This window comes from Notolabrus celidotus, chromosome 4 (assembly GCF_009762535.1).
Source record: "Notolabrus celidotus isolate fNotCel1 chromosome 4, fNotCel1.pri, whole genome shotgun sequence".
Classification (NCBI taxonomy): Eukaryota; Metazoa; Chordata; class Actinopteri; order Labriformes; family Labridae; genus Notolabrus; species Notolabrus celidotus.
The window spans coordinates 33,998,985-34,023,380 of record NC_048275.1 but is presented as its reverse complement, the minus strand read 5'-3'; the positions used below and the strand labels follow the sequence as shown (position 1 = coordinate 34,023,380).

Genomic DNA, 24,396 nt, shown 5'->3' with positions numbered 1-24,396 from the left:
ATCTGATCTGTGGGCTCTGACCTGCTGGATCAGAGACGGAGCCAGAACGCAACAGATCCAGTGGAAGTTAACACATTGACTAGAATCAAAACCTATTGGAAGGATCGGAGACAGACCAACCACTGGCCGTAATAATGTATGATACCAAATTTGAAACCAGGTCAAGTTTACTGTTGGTTTTATGGTTAATAACTTCACCTTCACACTTTCCTTCAAAGGGATTAAGGTATACGTTATTATATTCAGAATAAAAACTGCCATGACCCAGGAACTCTATAAAACCCCTCCTATCTCTTTAAATTCCCTTAAGTTATTGAGTAGCTCATAAAATCAGCTGCCAGAAGAATATTAAGAAGATGTGTGCAGGAAGGAAAATAACATGAGGCAGGTCTTAAGTAACAGACGCCCGGTGTCCAGGAGCGATGATACAATGAAGCAGCTGCCCCCTTTACGGAGGCCACTGGTGGCATCACTAAGCACACTCAAAGACTTTTCTAGCACAGAGTAAATCAGGTTTTTTGTTACTTTGTGCACTTAAAGTCGTGTTTCCCCTCCATGTAGGTCACTGAGGATACTTCCTCTGCCCCCAGATAGATATCATACTCTGAACTACGCTGTGACTTCAGTCTTGCAGTAAAATAGCCATGTTCATAACACAAATGCTTCGACATATTAACAGATACATGTGTGTTGTTCCTTCGTCTGACTCTGAATCTCCTCTCTTCTCTCTGCAGTCCTGGACATGGCTCGACATGTGCCTCTGTATCGGGCGCTGCTGGAGCTGCTCAGGGCCATTTCTACCTGCACAGCGTTGGTTCCTCTGCTGCTGCCTCTCTCAGGAGACCCAGGGGAGGACGAGGAGGAGGAGGATGAAGAACACTCAGAGGGTCAGACCTCTGTTGGGATGCTGCTGGCTAAGATGAAGACATGTGTGGACACTTACACCAACCGCCTCAGGTGAGATGGAGGAGATCTCTCTGGCTTTCAGGGCTTTAGGTTTTAAACTTCAACTCTTGATGTTGTTGAGTTATAAATACACGTAATTATTGTGTCACATGAGCGGACACAGACTTCCTGCATCAAAGGAGGGATGTTTCATTTACCCTTTTCCGTAAGCAAAGACATTGCTTCTATGTAATCACTCATTCTCCTCTTCTCGGTAAAACTGCTGAACTGTGAATCCTAACATGTAGATCTTTGTGTAAAGCGGGTATGAAAATGCATCCGGGGTGACGTGAATGCACCCCAAGAGGCATGGAGGCGCATTTGGATTCAGTCACTCTGCTGCTTTCAGAGGCGGTCAGGGACACATGTCAGGAAATGTGTTGTGTGTTTTATTAAGAGCAGGGAAAGGTTTCAGCCTCAGCAGAAAAAACAATGCCTTTGCTTTGCATTATATATGTGTACACACTCACACACACACACACACACACACACACACACACACACACACACACACACACACACACACACACACACACACTCACACACTCACATGTGACCACGCCACGTCCGCATGAGTGATCTCCCTCCCTACCTTTCAGCTCTTGTTCATTTCCTGACAGCATGTTGTACTCAGGTTTACATACATACACACTGCATACATACATGTCAGAGTGCCTGATTATATGTGAAGTTCCCGCTGGTATTTTTAGAAGAAGCATGTCATGAATGTTCCAGCAGCCGTCCTGTGTCAGGAGGGTTCAGTTAAGGTACCACATGAAGAAAACGCTACAGTTCCTCAAGTTTTAATGAGACGGCAGTGGATTACTGGAGCTGTCACACTTAATGCAGGCAGCATCACAGATTACTGACGACTCTCATCGTTCTACAAGATTAGCTCCTTATGTCTGCCCCCTCAAGATCATTCATTTCATCCGTTAAGTCAAAAATCAGACAAATTAAATCTGCTCTGTTAGCAAATGAGGAAAGATTACTGTAGTACCTGGAATATAAATCGCCATGGTAAATCAGACACATTCCACTTTTAGGAGAGCTCCTGGAGGAGAAAAGGTTCAAACTGCGTTCAGCAACGTGCAGCTTCTCTGCAGATGTGGAGCTATTTCTACTACCATCTGTTACGCCCTACCGCCCTGCCAGCTACCTGAATGGTAGCTGAGCACAGCCTACAGTGATGTGATCAGTTTGCAGAGACTTAAGGCTGATTTATACTTCTGCGTCGCCCCTACACAGCAATGGTCGACGCGGACATGAGCACCACATACTTGTGCGTCGATGTGTCCGTGTCACGCAGCAATTCTCCACCGAAACGCTTGAGGGCAGTGTGGTCTCTCTGATAGCCGGTCGCCTGCTTCCGGTCCCGCTACGATCTCTGTTTACTTTTCCACAGATTCAGAGCGTGTTATGTTAATCTACAGCTGATACATGTTGCTGTTTATCATACAGACATGATTACATGAAGAATAGAGAGGAGGAGATGAAATACGCGGCCGATGATCGGGAAGTGCTGTAAATGCAGGAAATACAATTCAGCCGAGCGGACCAATCACAGGGCTTGCGGTCCGCATCGATTCTACGAGTAGTTACATTTTGGAGAAGGTGCACATCAGCTATGTGCGTAGGCCTCTGCGTAGGTACGGGAGCCATGCAGACCTCTGGCGTAGGGTACACAGTCGATTCGACTGTGAAGTATAAATCAGCCTTCACTCCACAGCGCTCAGCTGGTCACTGGTTTTAATTAGAAGAGTCTTTTCAATCGAGTCAGCACCTCACAAGTTTTATTTACCCAATATTATAAAACAGTTTTCTGTAAATGCAGGATTATGAACTAATGAGGGAGAAAAGTGTTAAAAAGTGGCACTAGATTTGGTCTCCCTCACTGTGTACCCAGCATGCTTTGCGCATGGTAGTCTTCGCTTCCTTCCTCTTAGAGCGCCATCTTCTGGGTAAAATACCAAAAGCCGGTGCATCGTCTAGTGCAGCTCAAAATGATGACTAGACAACAGGTGTTTATTTAGTAAGACTCAGAACTCTCAGTGTCTGTTCTGGTATTTTTGCTTAAAGCTCCTCGGTGGAACTTTCTGTTTGTATTGATTCTGGCTCCCCATGTGGACAAAGCGGTCTTTTTGCCCAGTACCATGCACAAGAAGTGTTTTTAAGTCAAGAAGATCTCATTCTGTTGTCTTGTAGGAATGTTTGCTGTGGAAAAAGTAGAAAAGGGCAGTTTTCTCATCATCTGGTCTGACACCTACCCCTCACAGCGGTTACAGGCATTAAAATGACAAAATGAGAGATGTCACTCTTGACGCTGATGATCTTGTTTCCTCTTTTAGGTCATAAAAAAACATCAGTATAATTTCACTCTGTTTTATAACCAGTCCAAAACTCCTCACAGGGGCTCTGATGTGATGTTATACGTTGTAGTTTTTCTAATGCATCATTCCCTAGACTCGAAGCTAAAAGGTCAAGTAAATGATTAAACCATTATTACTTTTGTGTCAACATTAAATAAACACAAACGTCTGACACAGTTTCTTTAGTAGTGTTAAAGCATGATCAACACACAGGTCTCTGTCTAACAAGTTAAATCCACATATGCTAAGAGAGAACGCATGGATCGTTTATGTAGAATAACTTTTATTCTTACTATTGGAATAGAAATACAAGATTTGGGGCATTTATTGCGAAAGGTCTACTGCAATAACAATCAAATGGCGTCTTAACCCAGTAATTACTTTGAGTAAGTTCCGTCCGCCTTGATTTTTATTCTGTATTGGTTTAAACAGGTCTAGGCTAGATCTTTGCCACCTGTATCTTAAAGCCTGGCTTAATGTATGTTTGTGTTTGTTCCAGGTCAAAGAAAGATAAGAGTAAAGGTGTGGTGAAGACTGATAGCTCAGATCCAGAGCCTGAGGGTTTGACTCTGCTGGTTCCTGACATCCAGAGGACCGCTGAGATCGTCTACGCTGCAACCACCAGCCTACGGCAGGCCAACCAAGGTCTGTATCCAACCCACGCTGTAGAGTCTGACTTAAATCACAAGAGAGATTCAGATTTACATCAGCAGACTGATAACAGGTTTCATATAAAATGTGTTTTAATCCTGATCTCAAGCTTTTAGATTCAAGCAAATACAGATCCTTACGTCACTTTGTGTCCTTGCTTCTCTCCTGACCGAAAACCTTTGTTGGCCGGCATCCAGTATTCTTATTTCTCTCCTCTCAGCTTGATCTGAATAACTCCAGCAGGTCCCAGCTCTTCATTTTTCTCCCTGTCTCTTCATTGTCTCACACCCTCGTCTGTTGTCTGTGTCCTGCCCTCGCGGTGCAAGGACGAGAAAATGGGTCTCTCAGTTTAGCTTAGCAAGAGGTCTGAATCCCTCCGCTGTGATTGATTCAGCTTGACTTTTTAATCTCAGGATGAAATCTGCCTGGCTTTGAAAGTTGAACTCGACCAGTGTCTAAAGCTCAGAACTGAGCACTTCCTGAAACTCCCTCTGATGTCACATAGGTGCTTGTTACGCCTTGCTCATTTCCCCTTTTCTAGATCAGATACTGCCAAATGAGGCCGTGCTATGAGATGCCATCTGAGCTTGTTTACATCAGGGTTGTAAGGAGTTATAGCTTTATGCGGGAAGCCATTAACCAGAGCTACAGCCCCCACTAGTGGCAGGTGGTTACACTGCAGCTTAGACACAAGATGCCCGGCATTTGGGGCCTACAATAATAAATATATTTAAAACTTATTTTACTCATTCTGGCACCGACAAGTGAGGGTGATGGATGACGTTTGTTTTGTCAACTTAACACACACACATCCCTAATTAGAAGCAGTAAGGCCAAACCCTGTTGCCTTGTCAAAGATCCTTTATCCTGTTAAAGATCAGTTTCTAGATGTAGGTTTTTAAAAAAGACTCCAAATATGAACTCTAATTCAAATCGTTTTGATTGGAAGAAATATCAGAGCTTACATCAGACAGCACTCTGGACCCTCTCTGATCCTCTGTCAGTCATTTGCTTTAAACTGCAATGCATGATGGGATATATTGCTTGGATAGTGTGCATTTGTGGATGCTATTTTTCACAATGCATTGTGGGATACAATGAGTCCATTAAACAGGATCCAACAATTCTCACTCAGAATTTGGACAACACTTCAAAATGTCAAATTTCCACTGAAGTGTTTGAAAAGAGAGGAGCTGTTTCAGACACAACCTCTGTGTTTTATTAAAAACATATCCTGAATGAGTGAGTCAGCAGCAGCATCAGCCCCTGAGGTCCTGTGGAAGAGAGAAACAAAGGTTTTCATCAGCTTATCGCCCACCCATCACTTCTTATTATGGATGTGTTTATTGACTCAACTCGTGATGTGACTCATTGTCCGAGGTTCAATATATTAATTTTTTTCCAAAGGTGCAAGTAACGCACTTTATTTTTCAGCTTTAGAGAAGAGATGACCTCATCTGTGATGCCTATATTTTACCCTTTTCCTGCTTTATGCAGTCCACTGGTTACCAATAACGGAAAGAAATCTTTTATGGATAAAGAAAGAAAAGCTAATATGTTTGGCCAATATTCTTTAGTGGATCACAGAGATCTCGTTCTTAGTGGAGAACACTGGTGGTAGAGCTGGGCGATATTGAAAATGATGTTATCACAATAAAATATTTCATATCAGTCGATATAATTATCATGATAAATATCAAATCATGATTTCATTTAAATGTAAAGTCAGATTTTTGCTCCTGAGAGAAAGTTGAAGACAGTTTGTTAGTTTGTATCTGTATTTAGTTTTCTGATAACTTCTTGAATCCTTCATTTCTGACGGTGCGAACAGGAAGCAGGTCTTTGAGATTTTTGTGAAGTTTTAGTTTGTAGATTCTTATTTTTCTCAGGTTGAGCTTTTTTGTATAATTTGATTTAAATTTACAACAAAGATACATCAAATGGTGTACTGTGTGTCAGTTCATGGAGTATTGTTTTGAGTTGTGCTCTCCCCTATAAGGTCACTAAAGGCTGATTTATACGTCTGGGTCTCCCCTACGCAGCAGGGGCTGACGCGGACATGAGCCCCACATACTTGTGCGTCGGTGTGTCCATGTCGCGCAGCAATTCTCCGCCGAAACGCTTGAGGGCAGTGCGGTCTCTCTGATAGCCGGCCGCCTGCTTCCGGTCCCGCTACGATCTCTGTTTACTTTTCCACAGAGTTTCAGAGCGTGTTCTGTTAATCTACAGCTGATACATGTTGCTGTTTATCATACAGACATGATTACATGAAGAATAGAGAGGAGGAGATGAAATACACGGCCGATGTGCGGCCGATGTCCGGGATCCCGGAAGTGTTGTAAATGCGGGAAAGACAAAGCCGCCGAGCGGACCAATCACAGAGCTTGCGGTCCGCGTCGGCTCTACGGGGAGTTACATTTTGGAGGAGGTGCACGTCAGCTACGTGCGTAGGCCACGGCGTAGGTACGGGAGCTACGTGGACCCCCGGCGTAGGGTACGCCGTTGATTCAACGCAGAAGTATAAATCAGCCTTAAGGGTTACGGGCAAGGTAATGTTGTTTCCCACAGTGCAGTGAATGCGTCACGGTTATTCAGTGTTCAGTTGTCCTACGGTCGCGGTGGACATTAAATGTGTTTTAAATGCACAGCAGAAGTTGTCTCTGTGCTCTTCCTTTCCCCACACCCTGAAAGTGAATTTAATGAAGTGTATTAAGTTACTAGTTAACGCAGAGTCCACTCAGTGTCAGACTAACGACGACTTTGAGCTCCGAGGTTTTACATTTCCTGTAGTGTCAGTTCGTTTCAGCTGTGTTTACATTCTGCTCCAAACTTATTTAAGCCCCGCCTACCTCTCACCCTGCGACATGATTGGCTGTTCAATGCAGTCTTCTTCTTCTGTCTAATGTTGGGTGGCAACTAGCGTTTAAGGCTCATTTGCGCCCCCTCCCTTTATAGTGGTTGGGGGGTGTAATTACAGGTTTATTTATATCGAAATTTATCGAACAGTTGTTTTATTTATATCGAGAAAAAATATATCGCATTTATTAGCGTTATTGAATTATCACCCAGCCCTAACTGGTGGTACTTTTACCTGCAGCTGCTGCCGCCATTTCTTTACGCTTATATTCAGCTACACACGTAGAAGAGACGTAATGACATAAAACAGGGGAATTCAAAGGCAGATAGCGCCCTCTGCTGTTTGAAAAGGGTATGGATATTTATTTATCATCTCACAGATTTGAATCGTCCTTTGTGTGTTTAAACTTTCAGCTCTCTAACCAGGTTCTGTTTCATCCCTTCGTCCCTGAGTAAAGAGCAAAGATCTCGGGTGTGTTTACTTGTTCCTCACACGGAGAAATAAAGAACATAGATTCTTCTAGCTCGCTATTATTCATGTAAAGAAAGCAGCGCCATCAATATAACGTCTGCCGCATGATGAAGCATTACACCTCCCCCATTACCTTGTTGCTACACAGTACACATTATTAATCATCTCCCAACCGCCCATCCAGAGACTTTTATGCTCACTCCACACAAATAGCCGTCTAACTGATCACTTAGGAGGAGGGGATACTGGAAGACGTGCGTGTGGCGAGCAGGGTAAAGTAAAGATCAATGGCACATCATATTAACAAATCCATACGATAAGAGTCTCTGGACTCACACATCACACAGAGTAGTGCAGTGTGGAGCCTGCAACAGGAGAGCCGTGACTGAAGTTTGATCATTTAATTAGTACAAGGCTTTAAGAAACATATCTCTGCTCAGACAGGAGCAAGACTATATTGACTGAGGAGAGGACGTATTGCTCTGAAGCATCGATGTACCCGCACCAACTGACGGGACAAATAAATGAGCAGATCAGCGCTGTTATGTGCGGTCTAATGTGCACCTCTTAGCTTCATGGTTTGATTTTACTCCAGTGGTTTATGGCTGATATTAAAATATATCATTTCATTCTTAACCTTCGAAAAACAGTCGTGTGACTTCTCCTTTCCTCTCCTACAAGTAAAATAAATCTACATGGTCTTGTTACGACGTTTCAGGATGTTTGTAAAATCATGTTAAGTTTGTATTTGTGGTGATAGATGTGTCCCACGTCCTCTGATGCTCAAGAGGATAAAGACTTGCTGTGTGATGATAGTGCAGGCAGACTTTAACTGTTAATAGAGCTGCAGATAGTGCTGAGAGTATTGTGAATGATGTCGTTTAAAAATGATACATAAAAAATCTAACATCAGCCAGTACCAGTGTATCTGTTATAGGCCCATTAGTGACGATAATATCAGGACACAGGTGTGTTTCTTTCTATTAAAGGGCATTGCAGTCATTCCTTATGGTTATATGAACAGTCATTTATCATGGTAGTTGCTCATATCTGTGAACAGACACTGCTACAACAAAGCACAACATGTCAGAACTATGACTTAGAACATCTGTGATTGTTTCTCACTGCTGTACTGAACTTAAGTCAACCAACGAGCTACTCCTGGATGTGCCTAAAACTCGCCTTAAAAACCTGGGTCGATCAAGCCTTTACAATAGCTGCCCCCAATCTCTGGAATAGCCTACCACTTCAGATACGATCAGCCCCCACTACTGAATGTTTGAAATCATCATTGAAGACCCATCTCTTCTCTTCGGCTCTCTCCTCGAGATGAGAACAGAAACATCGCGACAGATTTTACTTTTTATATAAATATGATGTGTTGTTTATTGTTGTCTTCTTGTACTTTGGCCGACAAGAGTTGTTTTAAATGTGCTAAATAAATAAACTTGACTGGACTTGAACTGGCAAAATAATTTTCAGTACCATGTGCTTTAAAGGTGGTGTATTTAGTTTTATTAACATATTATTATTATTATTATAACTGTTATTAACGTTATTATTATATATAGATTTTTTTGGGAGATATGTTATGTCTATTTTCTACTGTAAAATTGAAAAAGGAAATTATGGCTTGTTTTATTATTTTTTACTCAAATACTTGGGATGCACAGTATTCTGTTATTATAGTCAATCACTATACATGTCTTTGCTTTTGTGATTCCCAATCTTGATCTGATAAATGGCCCTGAAGCAGGCTGACCTTAGAGGATTTTCACATATGGCTAGCTCCTCAGGTTAATGTGTCTCTGCTACAGACTGCCATCTCATGTTTTCACCCTCATCCTCACAATCTTTGTGTCCCATCTCCTCAACAGAGAGGAAGCTGGTGGAGTCTTCGAAGAAGGTGTCCAGTCGGCCGAAGCCTCAGTCCATCCTACGTTCCTTAGAGGAGAAATACGTAGCTGCTATGAAGAAACTGCAGTTTGGTGAGTTCACTTCTTTTCTTTTGACAATGCAAACTTTTATGTACACGACCAGTCAAAAGTTTGGAAACACCTTCTCATTCAAGGGTTTGTATTTATTTTCATGATTGTAAACACTGTAGATTAATACTGAAGACATCAAAACTATGAAAGAACACACATGGAATTATTGAATGAACCAAAAAGTGTTAAACAAAGCAGAATATGTTTTATATTTTAGATTCTGTAAAGTAGCCCCCTTTTTCCTTCATGACAGCTTTGCACACTCTTAGAATCCCCTCAGTCTGCTTCATGAAGTGGTCTCCTGGAATGGTTTCTAATTAACATGAGCCTTGTCAAGAGTTCATTTGTAGAATGACTTGCCTTCTTAATGTGTTTGAGACCATCAGTTGTGTTGTTCAGAGGTAGGGTTAGTACACAATGGATAGCCCTATTTGACTACTGTTGTAATCCAGATTATGGCAAAACCAGATTATTTCATAGTTTTGATGTCTTCAGTATTAATCTACAATGTTGAAAATAATTCAAATAAATAAAAACATTGAATGAGAAGGTGTGTCCTAACTTTTGACTGGGAGTGTATCTGTGAAGCTTTTATTCTGAGGCCCCTGTACGCTGCTTACCACACAGACTGAAGTAAATACTGACGTCTTTATAAAACCAAATGAAAACATAAGAACCAGTGACAGCACTCATGACTTCTGTAAAGTAATTTAAACCCTTGTTATCACTGTGTCAGACCGAGTGAGTTACAACACGCTGCTGAAACAACCTTCATTGACATCTTTCACTGCAAAGATTTACAGTGAGTGTTAAGATTGACAAAATACATCAGGGTGAAATCACACATCAGGACTATTTTTGCATGTAAAGTTTGAGATCAGCTGAGAGATACGATGCAACTTTGTTCACATATGATGAGATGAGAGCTTGTTTAAACCCCCCTCTCATCTCATCTGTGGGCTGTCTGTGTTTCCTCTCCTGTCTGATATGATCCATAGAGCCTCCCTGTCAGAGGAGCTGAGAGGGGGGAGCAGTCCCATCCTGCCTATCCCTTTTGTCCTGTCCATCACTCTCCATTAGGCCATGTCATGATTAATTACTCCACTTCTGCTGTCTTGTAATTGATTTTGTTAGCAGCTTGATGTTTGAAGTCATTAAAAGTGACTGGACTGTCCACTATGTTGTTTCAGTGTGCAGACAGAAAAGTTAGGACACAGTGAGAGCTGCACGAGAACACTTTATCCTCTTCAGTGTTTCGTCACAGCTACACGAGAGGGAGAATAACTCATAGATTTGACAGTGCTCAAATGTGATTGACAGCCTGTTGTTGTGTCTGTGTTGTAACTCTCTCTCTCTCTCTCTCTGTTTCCAGACACCTTTGAAATGGTCTCAGAGGACGAGGATGGGAAAGTGATGTTCAAGGTGAACTACCACTACATGTCTCAGGTGAAGAACGCCAGCGATACGAACAGTGCGGCCCGATCCCGTCGCCTGGCGCAGGAAGCCGTCACCCTGTCCACCTCTCTGCCCCTTTCATCCTTCTCCAGCGTCTTCGTCCGCTGTGACGAGGAGAGACTTGACATCATGAAGGTAAACTTCTGACACGGTGTTAAAATAACTCTGTTTTCTTCTCTGTGTGGAGATGTGTCAGTTTTGTGACATCATTAGATGTTAAATTGTAAGATGCTGTACCCTGTTATTAATAGAAACCACTAATTTTGAGAGGTGAGTCAGACCGCTGCAGTGCTGCAGCACGTGTCCTCCATAAGGATGTAGTGTACGGTGTGACAGCGGCTGGTGTTTCTGTGGTAGGACCTGTCATCAGCAGCTCTTACTCATTCTCTGAGTGACATTTGATAAATGGCTCTCACCCAACAACTTAAAGAAAGGCAACGTCTCTCTAAATGTCAAAATCCTCATTGCTTTAGCTCTCTTTAGAAAGAACGCCTGTAGAGGAAGGCCGCAACGTACCAGAATTAAAGCCAGAAACAATAGACATGCATCAAATAATCTTCTTTTATTAGTGTTAGTCCAGTGTGAACTCTTAGAAAGTAAATACAATGTAGCAATAACAGCCATGAGTTTCTATCAAGTGGCAAACTTCAGTCTCAAAATGCAAAGCCCAAGCTGAAGAGTGATAAACTACAGTTCCTCAAGTTAGGGCTGGGTGATAAAACAATAATTATCGCGATATTATTTTTTTATTTAATTATAACAAATGTACAATGAAACGTCGATATATTTAAACCTGTAATTAACCCCAATCACTGGAAAGGGAGTGTGTCTTAAATACGTATTCCCACCCAACATTAAACAAAAGAAGAAGTTGGCATGGAACAGCCAACCATGTTGCAGGGTAAGAGGTAGGTGGGGCTTTAATATGTTTGGAGCAAAATGTAAACACAGCTAAAACAAGCAACAGAGACACTGAAGAAAACCCAAAACCTAGCAGCTCAAAGCAGAGTGAAAACATGCTCGACAAGGACATTATGGACATTCACTCAGACCATTAAATCCCAGATACAAGCTAACATGCGTCTGGTTTCTTCAACTTTCACTAAGGAGAATATTTATTGTGAAATTTAGCGATATCGACTGATATAAAAAATGTTATTGTGATAATATCTTTTTCAATATCGCCCAGCTCTACATCAAGTGTCCGCTTGAGGCTGGCTGCAGAAACATCTGAAACCACATACACACCCATTCAAAAAACACGATCTTTACAGCCTGGTTCATTTCTCTCTTTGCACACACTATACGGGGGTTAAATTATTTTATAACGCAACAGTTCAGAAGATATTAAGATTACAAGCTTTGCCAAAATAAGGACATGACTGACTGGACTGACAGGCGGGAACACTGTAGCTGTTGGCGAGGAGGCTCAAAGCCCGCCTCTTTACCTCACACTAGCTCGACAGAAGTTAGGTTAAGTTCAGCATTTCCAATATGGCTCCCTCCGACGATTGGCTTCAAAATAGTGCTACAAAAACAGATGGGTGATGTGACAGATACTACGTCCATTATTTATACAGTCTATGGTTTTTGTGATAACATTTTCACATCCTTAAACAAGTGAAAGAGGTGAGAGACAGAGTCTTGCATTTTAAAGTTAGAGCAAAGACCTTGAAGCAAGAGTTAATTATTTGTCCATAAAGCAGGCTGCAGATGATAGTTTTGAGTACATGGTAACAAAGTGAGCTCTAAAAGAAGAGATCTTTGCCCTCAGCCCTCGGCCCTGTCACAGCACTGCTCTGCTTTGTTATGTAAACATGCTCATACCAGCCCACCAAAATTAACTCTCCCCAACAAAAACACATCCTGAGGGCAGCGTCAGAGGAAAGGGACGGTGTCTGCTGAGGTGGAAATTGTATGATCTGTGAGGGGTCAGTACTTCCTGATTCTCCCCACTGCATCTTCACAGCAGCACCTAATGATCCTGATGCAGATGTTCCACTCTATGACGGTGGTGCGGTCAGTTTTAGGCTTGAAATGCTTCCCCACCAGATTTACCCGGCTTTGGTTTAGAAGTGTTGGGTCTGACTGTTCATGTCAAAATACACTTAACGCATGAACGGTGCTCAGCGCCCTCAAGAATTTTCCAAGTGTTGTTGCCAAGTCATCTCAATGCTACAAACCCTGACAGCACTACTCAAAACCAATGTAGTGGTTTAGACAAGTGTCAGGGTGTTTGCGTTCCTCTGGAGAACATGCGCCCCTGTATGGCTGCTAGGTAACGTATCAGAGGGGCATAAATGAGGGTGTGAGGGGTTTCTCCACTGAGCGCACCTCCTTCCTGTAGAGCACAAACACCTTGTGTTTAGTCCTAACGGGGTCTGCTGTGTTTTCATTGAACAGATTAGTGACATAGAAAAGTGGGTCCTTACTCCAGATTTAAGTGTGTGTGTGTTTGATTAATGAGCTTATTTCATGTTGAAGGAACAGAGATTGTTTTTTTTTACAGATGCCATGAGCTCTCTGGATAGAACCGGTCTCCCTCTCTCAGCTAATTTCACCCTTTAGCCTTGTTGTTAATTACATTGTTGGTTCAGTGGAGGAGCTGGAAACAGAGTCAGCACCATTTCTCTGTTCATATTTTGCTATTTGGCCTCAGTCTAATCCATGTTTCTGTTATCAGAGCGTCCACCTTTCTTTAATTAACCCTCTCTCTTAGTGAGTGATTAATAATCTCTCTCTCTCTCTCAACCCCCCCCCCCCCTGTGTTTCAGGTCCTAATCACGGGTCCAGCTGACACACCGTACGCCAACGGCTGCTTCGAGTTCGACGTGTACTTTCCACAGGACTATCCCAACTCGCCTCCTCTGGTGAACCTGGAGACCACCGGCGGACACAGTGTGCGCTTTAACCCTAACCTCTACAATGACGGCAAAGTAAGTTCATGAAGGTCTTCAGTCTGTTCATGTCAATCTGATCAATATAATTGAGATCCTATTTTTTTACTCTTTTGATGTGATTGATGAAACTGGAGTTAAAAATCACAGTCCTCTTACACTCTGAGGATAACAGTCCATCTGTGAATTGTTGGGGTTGCGTTCAACAATGTTCTCATTGAAAGAAGCACACATCACATGCATGTGCATAAATATATATACAATATATTCTCTGTTTGTTCACTGAATGTAGGATTAAAATAGTTTCATTTCAACTTCCTTCCTTTTTAAAATAGAATTAATAGAAATGTTTTTTGGACAAAACCCAACACACATTAGATTTTTTGCTTTTCGTAAAATCTTTTTACCGTTAAATAAAAACAGTTGAGACGAGCACATTCATCTTTTTTGGACAGCTTATTGTACATTTATAAATGACTTCGTTGTGCTTTGTGCCATAAAAATGAGCTGCTGGATATTAAGGAAAGAAAAACAAGTCATCTTTGTTTGAATGGAAAAGAAACAGAAGCTACAACCTACAAACCCTTAGGTTAAGGGCTATGTAGCAAGAAGGTTTAATCCAAGAAATGACATTCTTTTTTTTTTCCATTTACGTTTTATTGATTTTGTACATAAACAACAATGAACATGAAGACCTATAGACAAGTACAAAGACTTCGGGGGGAAAGTAAAGACTTACATAAAGAGACTGGTAGACACTCATCTGTTTATTTTCATATTTGTTTTTTTTTCTGGTGGTGTCAATCACAGTCCAAGCAGAGATCACCTAAAATCCGGTCTGATAGTAGAGACATGTGAGATCCATTTTTGCCAATTTACAATAAATACCTCCTTTTGTGTTCTTAAATTAAAAGTAATTCTTTCCATCACAAAGATACTGTGCACAATATCAATCCATTCATCCACATTGGGGGCCTCCCTCTTCAACCATTTCTTTGTTACAGATTTCTTACAGGCCACTAGTAATATTCTCAGCAAGTATTTATATCTGTTCCTCCAATCTAGTTCCTTTAGATCAACCAGATACAACAGATTGAAACATAAAGTTATTCTTGTTGAAAAGACAGTCTCTAGGATCTGATGTATGCGCAACCAAAATGGGTTCACAACGGGGCAACTCCAAAATATATGATAGTGGTTCGCCTCTTTACTGCCGCAGCATCTCCAACACTCTGTCTGGCTGGAATATGATTTCTTCTGATATGGAGTACAGAAATAGCGGATGACATTTTTCCACGTAAATTCTCTCCAAAGTGGGGAATTTGTTGTTTTCCATTGTTGTTTAAAAATGTCACTCCAGTTCTCCTGTGTGATTACTATGTTGCCTTCTGTCTCCCACCTTGATCTTGCATTAGACGTGTTATCTTAAGAAATGCCATTCAAATATTCTAAATTACTGACGTAGGCTCTGAATGAGTATCAATCTCACGTCGTTAAAACATGAATATAAAGACTTTATAAAACATTTGAAGCCAAATTTAAATCTGCTGGATTGAAATGATTTTCTTTTTATGACATTTCATATGAGAATCACATCCAGTGTTTTCTGTGTTTTCAATACTCAATTATTACAGTTTGTTGATTTAAATACACCTTTAGCTGAGGCTGTGCAGATTACTGAGATAGTAGTCGAGCAAGAAATACATGTAAGGCAGCAGCAGACATTCCTGAAGCAAAGACTAACAAGGTTTAATCCCCTTTATGAAAGTTAGAAGCCATTTCTATCTCAGTACCTGTGAGGTTTGACTTATTGAAATGTCTTTTTTTGATATTTTTTTATTATTCTAATTTTCATGCTGGAAAGTTGATTTATTTCTAATAAATTAAAACTCAATTTACAAACAACATTCTAATAAAGGACATGAATTTATAGCATTCATCATGACTTTATTTTTCCGTTCTTATGTTCAGTAAGTGTCATCGACAGGGTTTTTATCTCATTAGTACTTAAAGGAAATAACTCTTCAGAACAATTCTAAATTGCATCATAAAAACTTATTTTTAACATAATCAGTAGATCTCCAGATTACTCATGACATACACACAGCACATTGAAAATATCATCATGATATGCAAAGTTAAGACATGTAGTGGCTGCAAAGGGAATGAAATCTGACCCAAACCACCCTCAGGTTTAGAGAGTAGAGTCTCAGCCCATCTTCAGCATTACTTCTGTGTAGTGAGCGTGAATAGTGATCAGGGTTCGGGGAGATTTACCTGGTTGTCCATGAAAAATCTCATATCGTCCTCTTGTGTCAAATTAACCCAGAGTGTCTGCAAACCTTCACAAGTCTGTCAGATGGTAAGGTGTGATCGAACCTTCACATTTCAAAGTGGACACACAAGCATTTCTCCAGATGTGTTGGAACATGTAGTGCTCCCTGACTGCTGGGTCAAGGTGCTGGAGCTCACCCATCTGCTGCACCTCGTTAAGCAGCTGCTGACGGTCCACATGTATTTCCATAATGGACCCAGACAGCTGCTATAAGGAAAACCTGGGGCTGCCACATCAATGGCAAAGACAGCAGCAGAGGCACCATAGCAGGCATAGTGCACAGGATGGTTAGTCTCAGGTGCAGGTCGTCTCACCTGGGGATCAGCCATGAAACAGGTCTCCTCTTACCATACAGCAAAGTTCTAAACAGACAATAAACCCTGTTTTCATTTAGAAACACAAGAGTGTTAATGATGTTAAATAGCAACATTAATTGATTGTTTATGTTGCTATTTAACATCAATTAAAGCTAGGGTTGGTAGTCTCGGAAAACCAGCTCACATGCACGAGCGCCGCTGATTCTCGACCATATGATCGTGACTGATTCAAAACCGGTCCTCACCAAAACATTATCATAGTGAAAGTTAAAAACACAAACAAACATGGCTGCTGTTAGTACTCACAACTGTCATGCTAGCATTAGCCAGTTGTCATGGTGACACGATATCAGGAGAAAAGTTATAACACATATATAATACTGTAACAGCTCTACTGTTTGTTAAACGTGTTCAGTGTAGATGTTCTTAATTCCTACAGTGTTGACGGTCAGTGAAGGCATCAGGAGAGGTGTAGAGTGTGCGAGTGGGAGAGAGGAGAGACAAGAGGAGAAGTTCTTCATTCATTCTAACATTGATTGTTGTTTTGTTGGTTGGTGTGATCACGGCCGACAGTGACCGGTTATTAAAACTCAACGTGTTCACCAATCGGCTCGTCATCACTACAGCGTCCGGACGGACGCTACAATAAATATATATTTTCTGTAGGACTTACTGAACGTCATTAATTATTCTGCTTGTTGGCGAGAGCTTTTTAGACTCTGATCCGGACTACAGTCCTGAGCAAAGCACCTCATCAGGTCAGAGGGGACAGGCCCGAGGTCGAGCGAGAGGGGCTGTAAATAGAGTCAGGGGAAGTAGAGGCAGGAGACGGGGACTCGGAGGAGTGCACGCCGGGGAAATGTAGGTGCAGGAGGCGGGCAGAACGGCTGGACGGGATTTGATTGGTTTAAAATTTGGGGAGCCAAAAAACGGTGATTGGTTAGTGTTTTCCCAGGTTTACTCCGGCTGTAGATAGCAGTTTTTTTTCACTCTTTTTTAAGAACACATTATGTATTGATTACCATCAGGACATAAAGATCATTTTAACCAGTATGACAAAAAGTGTATCTAAATCTGATTACCAACCCCAGCTTTAAGACTCTTATGTTTAATTAAATGCTTATTATGCAAGTAGCTAAGCTTAGCTTAAAAGCTCTGGTGTCTGCTCAGGTGAAAGAATAACATCATTTATCTTCAAGATCCTGTGAGGAGCTTTGTTCTGGTAAAGAAACAGTAAATAAAGATAAGTCTTGTGGCTGATGGTCTTGTTTGCTTTCTTTAGTCTATTATTTTTTTATTGTTTGCGAGACAAACCGAGTCACAGCACGCTGTTGAAACAGCAGTTTGTGCCGTGAGTAGAGCTGGGCGATTTAAAAAAAGATGTTATCAAGATAATTTTTTTCATATCACTAGGTATCAATAATTATCACGATAAATATCTTATCATTATTTCATTTAAATTTAAGGCAGATTTTTGCTCCTGAGGGAAGATGGTTTGTTAGCTTGTATCTGATTTTTGTGAAGTTTTAGTTTGTAGACTCATTTTTCTCAGGTTTAGCTTATTTGCACAATCAGATTTATTTACCCACATCCTGAAAGTGTTAAGTTACCGCAGAGTCAACACAGTGATAGATTAACGACTCTGCTTTGAGCTGGTAGGTTTTACGATTCCTGCAGTGTCGCTGTCGCTCTTTTCAGCCGTGTTTAAATTCCTCTCGGAACCTGTTTAACCCCGCCTACCTCTCACCCTGCGACACCATTGCCTGTTCAATGTTGTCTTTTTCTGTCTAATGTTTGGTGGCAACTAGCATTTAAGGCTCATTAGCGCCCCCTCCCTTTCCAGTGGTTGGGGGATGTAATTACAGGTTTGAAAATATTTTTTTTTGTTGAAAACATTTTTATATTTATATTAAGAAAAATGATATCACAATAGTTATCCAAGTATCGCCCAGCCCTAGCTGTGAGTGAAATAACACAGACCTAAAGTTCCTCATTGGAGCTTTAAAAGATGTGTGTATGTTGTGTGTAAAGGCGTATGCTGTGAGCTGGACTGAACTGCTTCACGCAGGGTTTCATTTAACCTTCCCTCTAGGTTACATTTTAGTAACTCAGAGGAGCTTCTGGGTTGGAGAAATCAGATCATATCGGAGATGGAGATCACTTGAACTGCTGTGTGAGGCTTACATGTTGCTTCACCCGTGTGACTGAAACTGTTTCCCCCTCTCTCTGTGCTTTTCTAGGTGTGTTTAAGTATCCTCAACACGTGGCACGGGAGACCAGAGGAGAAATGGAACCCACAGACCTCAAGCTTTTTACAGGTGAGTTGAAGATCCATCAGGACAGTCCCCTGTCTAAGTGGATCAGCAGGGCTGTCGTCTAAGTCTTTGTGTCGCAGGCTGTAGTTTATCACTGCCCTGTCATTACTCCGCCCCGGGGGCTCTGTATTAATGGGCTCCGTGTTTTGACAGCTGACATGAAGGATCCTTTTTAAAGTCAAGTTATTACTTTGCTTTGGTGACAGTGTGTGGGTGTTAATCAAAGCAAACACAAACAGGTATCATTTGAACCTCCAGGTTATGCCTGCATACACACATCACTCATGCTGGAGTCAGAACCAGTCGGCTTCAGCTGTGTGTTTAGACCAGACGCCATCTGTTTGTGGCTTTGATTTAGAGGACTGACATCACGTTATTCTGGAAATAGCCGGTTTGTAGTCTCGTTTGACACAAATTCTGCTCACTCTCTTTTATATACATTTTTTTGATGGTAGTTTTCATTTAAATGGTTCATCTGAAGGCAAGTTGGACACTTGACAGCTTTTTTGGTTGTCACTTTGAAACTAATCTTGTGGCTCAGCGTCAAGCTATAGAATGAATACAGGGGAAAGACTGCCTGTCGTGCAGTCTGCTCACATCCTTTGTGTTTTTTACAGACACTTTTCAGTACGTGATATTTTTATGTTATTATTATGAAGATATTATTTTCATGCCTGAACTGATAGATGGAGATCAGACAGTTGATAGAGCTTGACTCTGAGATGAGAGAGAGTGTGGAAAGAGGTGGCAGAGGGGCGAGGGTGCTTCACCACTTTGTAGCTTCTGTTCATGGGCTCACGATTGAACCACTGAGCTAAACCAGCGCCCTAACCTTTGAGCTATCACAACCTAGCCTGGAGTAAAACAAGGTCTTCCACCTCTATCAGCTGCATTCCTGCTCATACCGCTGAGTTGAAGTTCAGCTACATTTTTCAATTAGAATTTCATGTTTTTAAATATTATGTTTTTTTGAAAAGTCTATCCGTGTTTTTATCATCTGAAGCCCTGACGGTTCAAATGTGTTGAGTAGTGTGTAGCTTTAAGGGACCACTGGGGATCCGAAGTGTTACACTGACTTGTGTATAAACACACAACATTTTGAGCAGAGCAGGTTGACACACACACACACCAGCATTCATTTTCTATACTTATTGATCCAACAACAAGCGAAGCAGAGCCTCTGGAAATGGATTCCTCTTTTTTTTTCCTTCTAATAATTCCCTCATTTGCAGGGTTAGAGAGTGCATAGAGATGTCTCCATTGATTATCATTCCAGTTAGCGTGCTGTGGATCAATAATGGAAAATAAGGGAGGCTGGTGAATGAGAGACAGGGGAGGGGCTGGAAACAAGCATGGGTGGATATTTATTCTGAAAAGCGGCGGTTTAAAACAGACAGATCGTACCGGTTGAAGGTCGTTGGTTTCCTCCTGATGGAGTGCTTTCAAGTGCACATCATCCAGTTCCAGTGAGGCTGGAGCCAGCAGGCAGGCCTCCAAGCTCAGAATCGTCATTGTTGGTAAAGTAGTGTCTCAGAATGGACAGGATGAAGCAGGAGGACGTCCCTGCTCTCCTTGAGACAGGCAGCAGCATTAATCGAGTTGTTAATAAAGATATATTGAAGGATATATTTTTATGGAGCCAAAACATTCCCTGCTTTTGTCTGACTCTCTTCTAAGTGTTCACCACTGCCAAGATTATTTAAGAGTCTCTGATGCTGAGGACACTGAGGGAATGTGGGCTAATTTACCCATACGTCAGGATTATACCTGGACACTTAGACACATTAATTGTATTAAAATGTGGTCTCCATCCCAGCCCTCCTGGAAACCAGACCAAGAAACCTTTTACATCAGCAGAGTGCTTTCTCTTCGGCCGGACCACGCTCGTAATCCTGAATATTTCCCTCACATAATTCTGTGTCTCCCCGTTTGTTTTTCAATCTGTCACTCTGCTAGGTGCTAGTGTCGGTGCAGTCCCTCATTCTGGTGGCTGAGCCCTACTTCAATGAGCCAGGGTATGAACGCTCCCGCGGGACCCCCAGTGGCACCCAGAGCTCACGGGAATACGATGGCAACATCCGGCAGGCCTCCGTCAAATGGGCCATGCTGGAGCAGATGCGCAACCCCTCACCGTGCTTCAAAGAGGTAAGACTGCCGGATTTCATGCAAAGTGTTTCTTATGAATGAACGAATGCTCTGATGCTAACTCACGACTTTTAGATGCCTTTGTTTTTATGCTGCCCTGCATGGTAGACCTGTGCAGCCAGACTTTGTGAGGGGCGTGCACTGCACAGATCTAAGAATAACTGAACATGTCTGCTTTGGTCAGCCTGGAACATGTCTTCTAATTTAGAGCACATTGTCTCCCAATGTCTCCCTGACACAGTGAGATCATGGAAACAAAAGCAAGATTGCAGATTGTTGCCAAATCATGAAAACTGGGTAATATCTTCAGAGATCAGAACCTGAGGAGGAGAAAGGAAACATAGAAGAGCTCTGACTTGAAATCACTGACCTATTTTATGAGTTACATTTAACACAACCCAAGCAGGGAGCCAGCAATAACAACACACTCTAGATGTGTCCGAGTAAATCATTTATTTAAAAGTGCATCTAAAAGTAAAGTCAGAAAAGGTGCTATTTTTTTGTCAGAACTCAAAATGAATGAAGTAACTAAATGAAATGATCCTAGATTACATCTTTTATTGTAAAGGACCATGCATATTAATTGACGTTTTTGTAAATATGCCAGAATTAGCCAAAAGGCTAGTTTACATCTGTAGTCTCTTGCCAGATGTTAAAAAGGCTCCCTAAAAAGATCAAGACTAAACAAAAAAATAAAACAAAGAAAATGAAAATAAAAAAGGGAGAAGAGAAACCAAAACACAAAAAAAAAAATACAAATAGCACCATGCATATACCATACATATGTTGAGATGTGTTTTAATTTTCTGAGCTGTATGCCAGAGTAATTAACATAACACTGGTTTAAAGGGTAAATTATCAATCAAGTTATTATTATCATTAAAATGAAAATATAAAATGCTTTCAACATTTTGGTTTATGTGTAACGACTCTTGGAATATAGTAAATATTCACAATCTTAAATATATAATAATATTGACCTTACTCATGGTATTGTGATATTTTGAGATGCAGATTGTATCAAACTTTAACACATGCAAGAAAACAAAATAATCTGGAAGTAGATGCAGAAAGTAAATGTAGATAGATAAATATGCATTTCAGCAAACAGGCACAAATATACTCATATTTTTAATCTACAATGTTGAGAATAATTAGAATAAATAAAAACCCTTAAATGAGAAGGTGTTTCCAAACTTTTGACTGGTAATGTATATTTGTACATTTAGCAGGATCTGTGCATTTCTTGTTTATGCACTGCTCAGTTTTTCAACTTTAGCAGGGCTTCACCTTTTCTCAGTGCAGTTTGACTTAAGCCCAGTTAACCAATTTAACTAAAGATCTTCCTTTCTTGTGATTTTTTAAATTCTCTTTAAATGCTGACAACAACCAGTAAACAAAACGTTCAGACAAAAGAGAAAACTCCTGTCTAATCGGCTGTAGCAGGTCTGTAATGATCAGATCCAGTCATTTCATTCAGACAGCTTGTTCGTATAAACGATCAGGTAATGACTCCTACATTTGGCGAGTGCTTTTGTAACAAGGAGGTAAGATAAAAGATACTTATAAAAATCGTCTTAAAGAACCCGTGGTTATTAAAAATCTCATCATGCCAGTCTTTATCGTCCACATCCTTGAGTCTGAGATCAGTCTTAACTTTAATGTGTCCGGTATTAAAAGCTCTCCAATCATAACATTAATGTGTCAACCCACATTCATCAGGGATGTTTGTAACCTTTAAAACTCAATGTCACTGATACTATTCATCAGAATCTAGTCTCTGGAACAAGTTGAAGTCAGGACACTGCTCTCTTTTTCTTAATGAATACTCCGAAAAACTGCTTCTGTCTTTACGATGAGGAGGAGGAGGAGCTCGGGGGCGGGACTGAAGGAGAGTAGAATAATGAAAGGTGTGTGTATGTTTGAGATGAATGAAAGTAAGGACAACATTATCCTTTCTTTTCTTTGGCTCAGGTTGTTTTGTGCAGCCCCTGTTTGTCATTCAGTTTGAGCCAGTTATCACACTTTGACACAAGTGATGTCTCTAAAGTCATCTACGTCTGCAGCTGTGTCGACTCGTCATGGGGTGTAGAAATGAGCCGGTGTGTTTTACTCCTGGTAGAAAACACTCTGTTCTGTCAGCATATTAGCTTTTCATAGCCGGATGTTCTTCTGTTAAAGTCTTTCAGCAGAGAGTCCAGGTGTTTGTGCTCTGTGGAAGCTATCTTGTCATCCATGTGTTGTTAAACCTCACTAACAGAAGCCTGAGGGGAGACCGGAAAAAACACATCCATGGTGGATCGATTAATTCTCTGAAAACGGATCAGAGCTGAAGAGTTTCTAACGTTTTGAGGATCGCACACCAGCCTTTTCTGCCTTCCTTCTTGTAGCTCATTTAGCTGTGTAGCTCCGTTTCGGCCATTCTGAGAAGCTGGAAACATGGCAGACATGGTCCCTCAGCCCAAAGTTGGCTCTTCTAAGAAGTAGCACTCCTACACATTTGTTCTGCCGGTGTCTTTTGTATTTCCCATCGAGGGCTGCTGCTTCTCAAACCATTATCTCTAAAGTAAGGGCTGGACTCAAACTACGGTTCTGTCTTTTAAAGTGGCTGTTCAATAGAAAGCTTTCACTTTGTTCCTTTGTTCAGTTCAGTGTCACATTAAACTATCAGTCTGCATCAGTTCCATGAGTTGAGACCAAGCGGCAACCTCCAACCGTGTGAATTGAGGCCAATGCAGAAGTATTAAAAACTGCAGTTAATCGAGTGTCCACTTGTAACGGAAACCACATACACACCAATTCAAAGAAGCAGATCTTTACAGCAGAAATAAACATGTTTACAGCCTGGTACAAAAACAAGTGTAGTCTGGATAGCTCATTTCTCTATCTGCACACACTGTACAGGAGGGTGAATTTTTTAATAACGTGGCAATTTCGAAGATATTAAGATTATGGTTATGAGTTACCTGTGCTCGTTACTCAATGCTGGACCCATCTGTCTGTCATCTGTGTTTGTTTACATCCAGGTAGTAGAGCACTGGAGCACAATGGTCATTGCTATTAACCTTGGCTATAGCCGGCTGGTAGCAGGTGGCTTCACTGCAGCTTAGACAACATTTTGGAACACAAACAATAAAAATATTGTTCATTTGTTTAACTGACAAAAAAGGGTTAAAAAATCTGATAGGTTAGCTGAATAAACACACATCTGTGGTTTCATGTCCGTTGCTCCTTTTTTTGACAAATATCCTTGGGCCCATAAATGTATAATGGCAGGGCTTTCAGGATGGCGATGATTCCATCAGGAAACGTCTTTATTTCATGTTTTTACTGGTTTTAATCTCCATGTCTGTTTGTTTTTGAAGGAACGGGAGGGGGAGGAATAATCTTGCATCCAGTACAAACCTTGTGATTAATGAGCACAGAAGGTATCCTAGCTAAGCAATAAGCTAACCATTGACAAACAAGCTAGAGCTTCTCAGATCACAGCCCTCCTGATGTTCACCAGAAGAAGAACATCACAGAAACACAGATTTCCATCTCTAATGTGGTGGTTTTCATCACTTTGTACATTTGTGGTGGAGAGGTTTGGGGCAACTGTGGCTCAGTGGTACAGTCATCACCTCTCTGTTGGAAGGCTGGTGGTTCAAT

The 24,396-nt window shown here is 41.3% G+C and overlaps 1 protein-coding gene across 9 annotated transcripts in view; it reads left to right on the top strand.

The window, feature by feature from the left end:
• birc6 (baculoviral IAP repeat containing 6) overlaps window positions 1–24,396 on the top strand; it is a 137,812-nt gene that overhangs the window by 100,125 nt on the left and 13,291 nt on the right. For all 9 annotated transcript variants that reach the window (XM_034682615.1, XM_034682616.1, XM_034682613.1 and 6 more), the window contains exons 65-71: window positions 735–957; window positions 3,814–3,959; window positions 9,171–9,281; window positions 10,654–10,871; window positions 13,511–13,672; window positions 18,526–18,603; window positions 20,557–20,745. In XM_034682615.1, coding sequence (XP_034538506.1) covers window positions 735–957; window positions 3,814–3,959; window positions 9,171–9,281; window positions 10,654–10,871; window positions 13,511–13,672; window positions 18,526–18,603; window positions 20,557–20,745 — 1,127 coding nt within the window. The remainder of the gene's footprint in view (window positions 1–734; window positions 958–3,813; window positions 3,960–9,170; window positions 9,282–10,653; window positions 10,872–13,510; window positions 13,673–18,525; window positions 18,604–20,556; window positions 20,746–24,396) is intronic.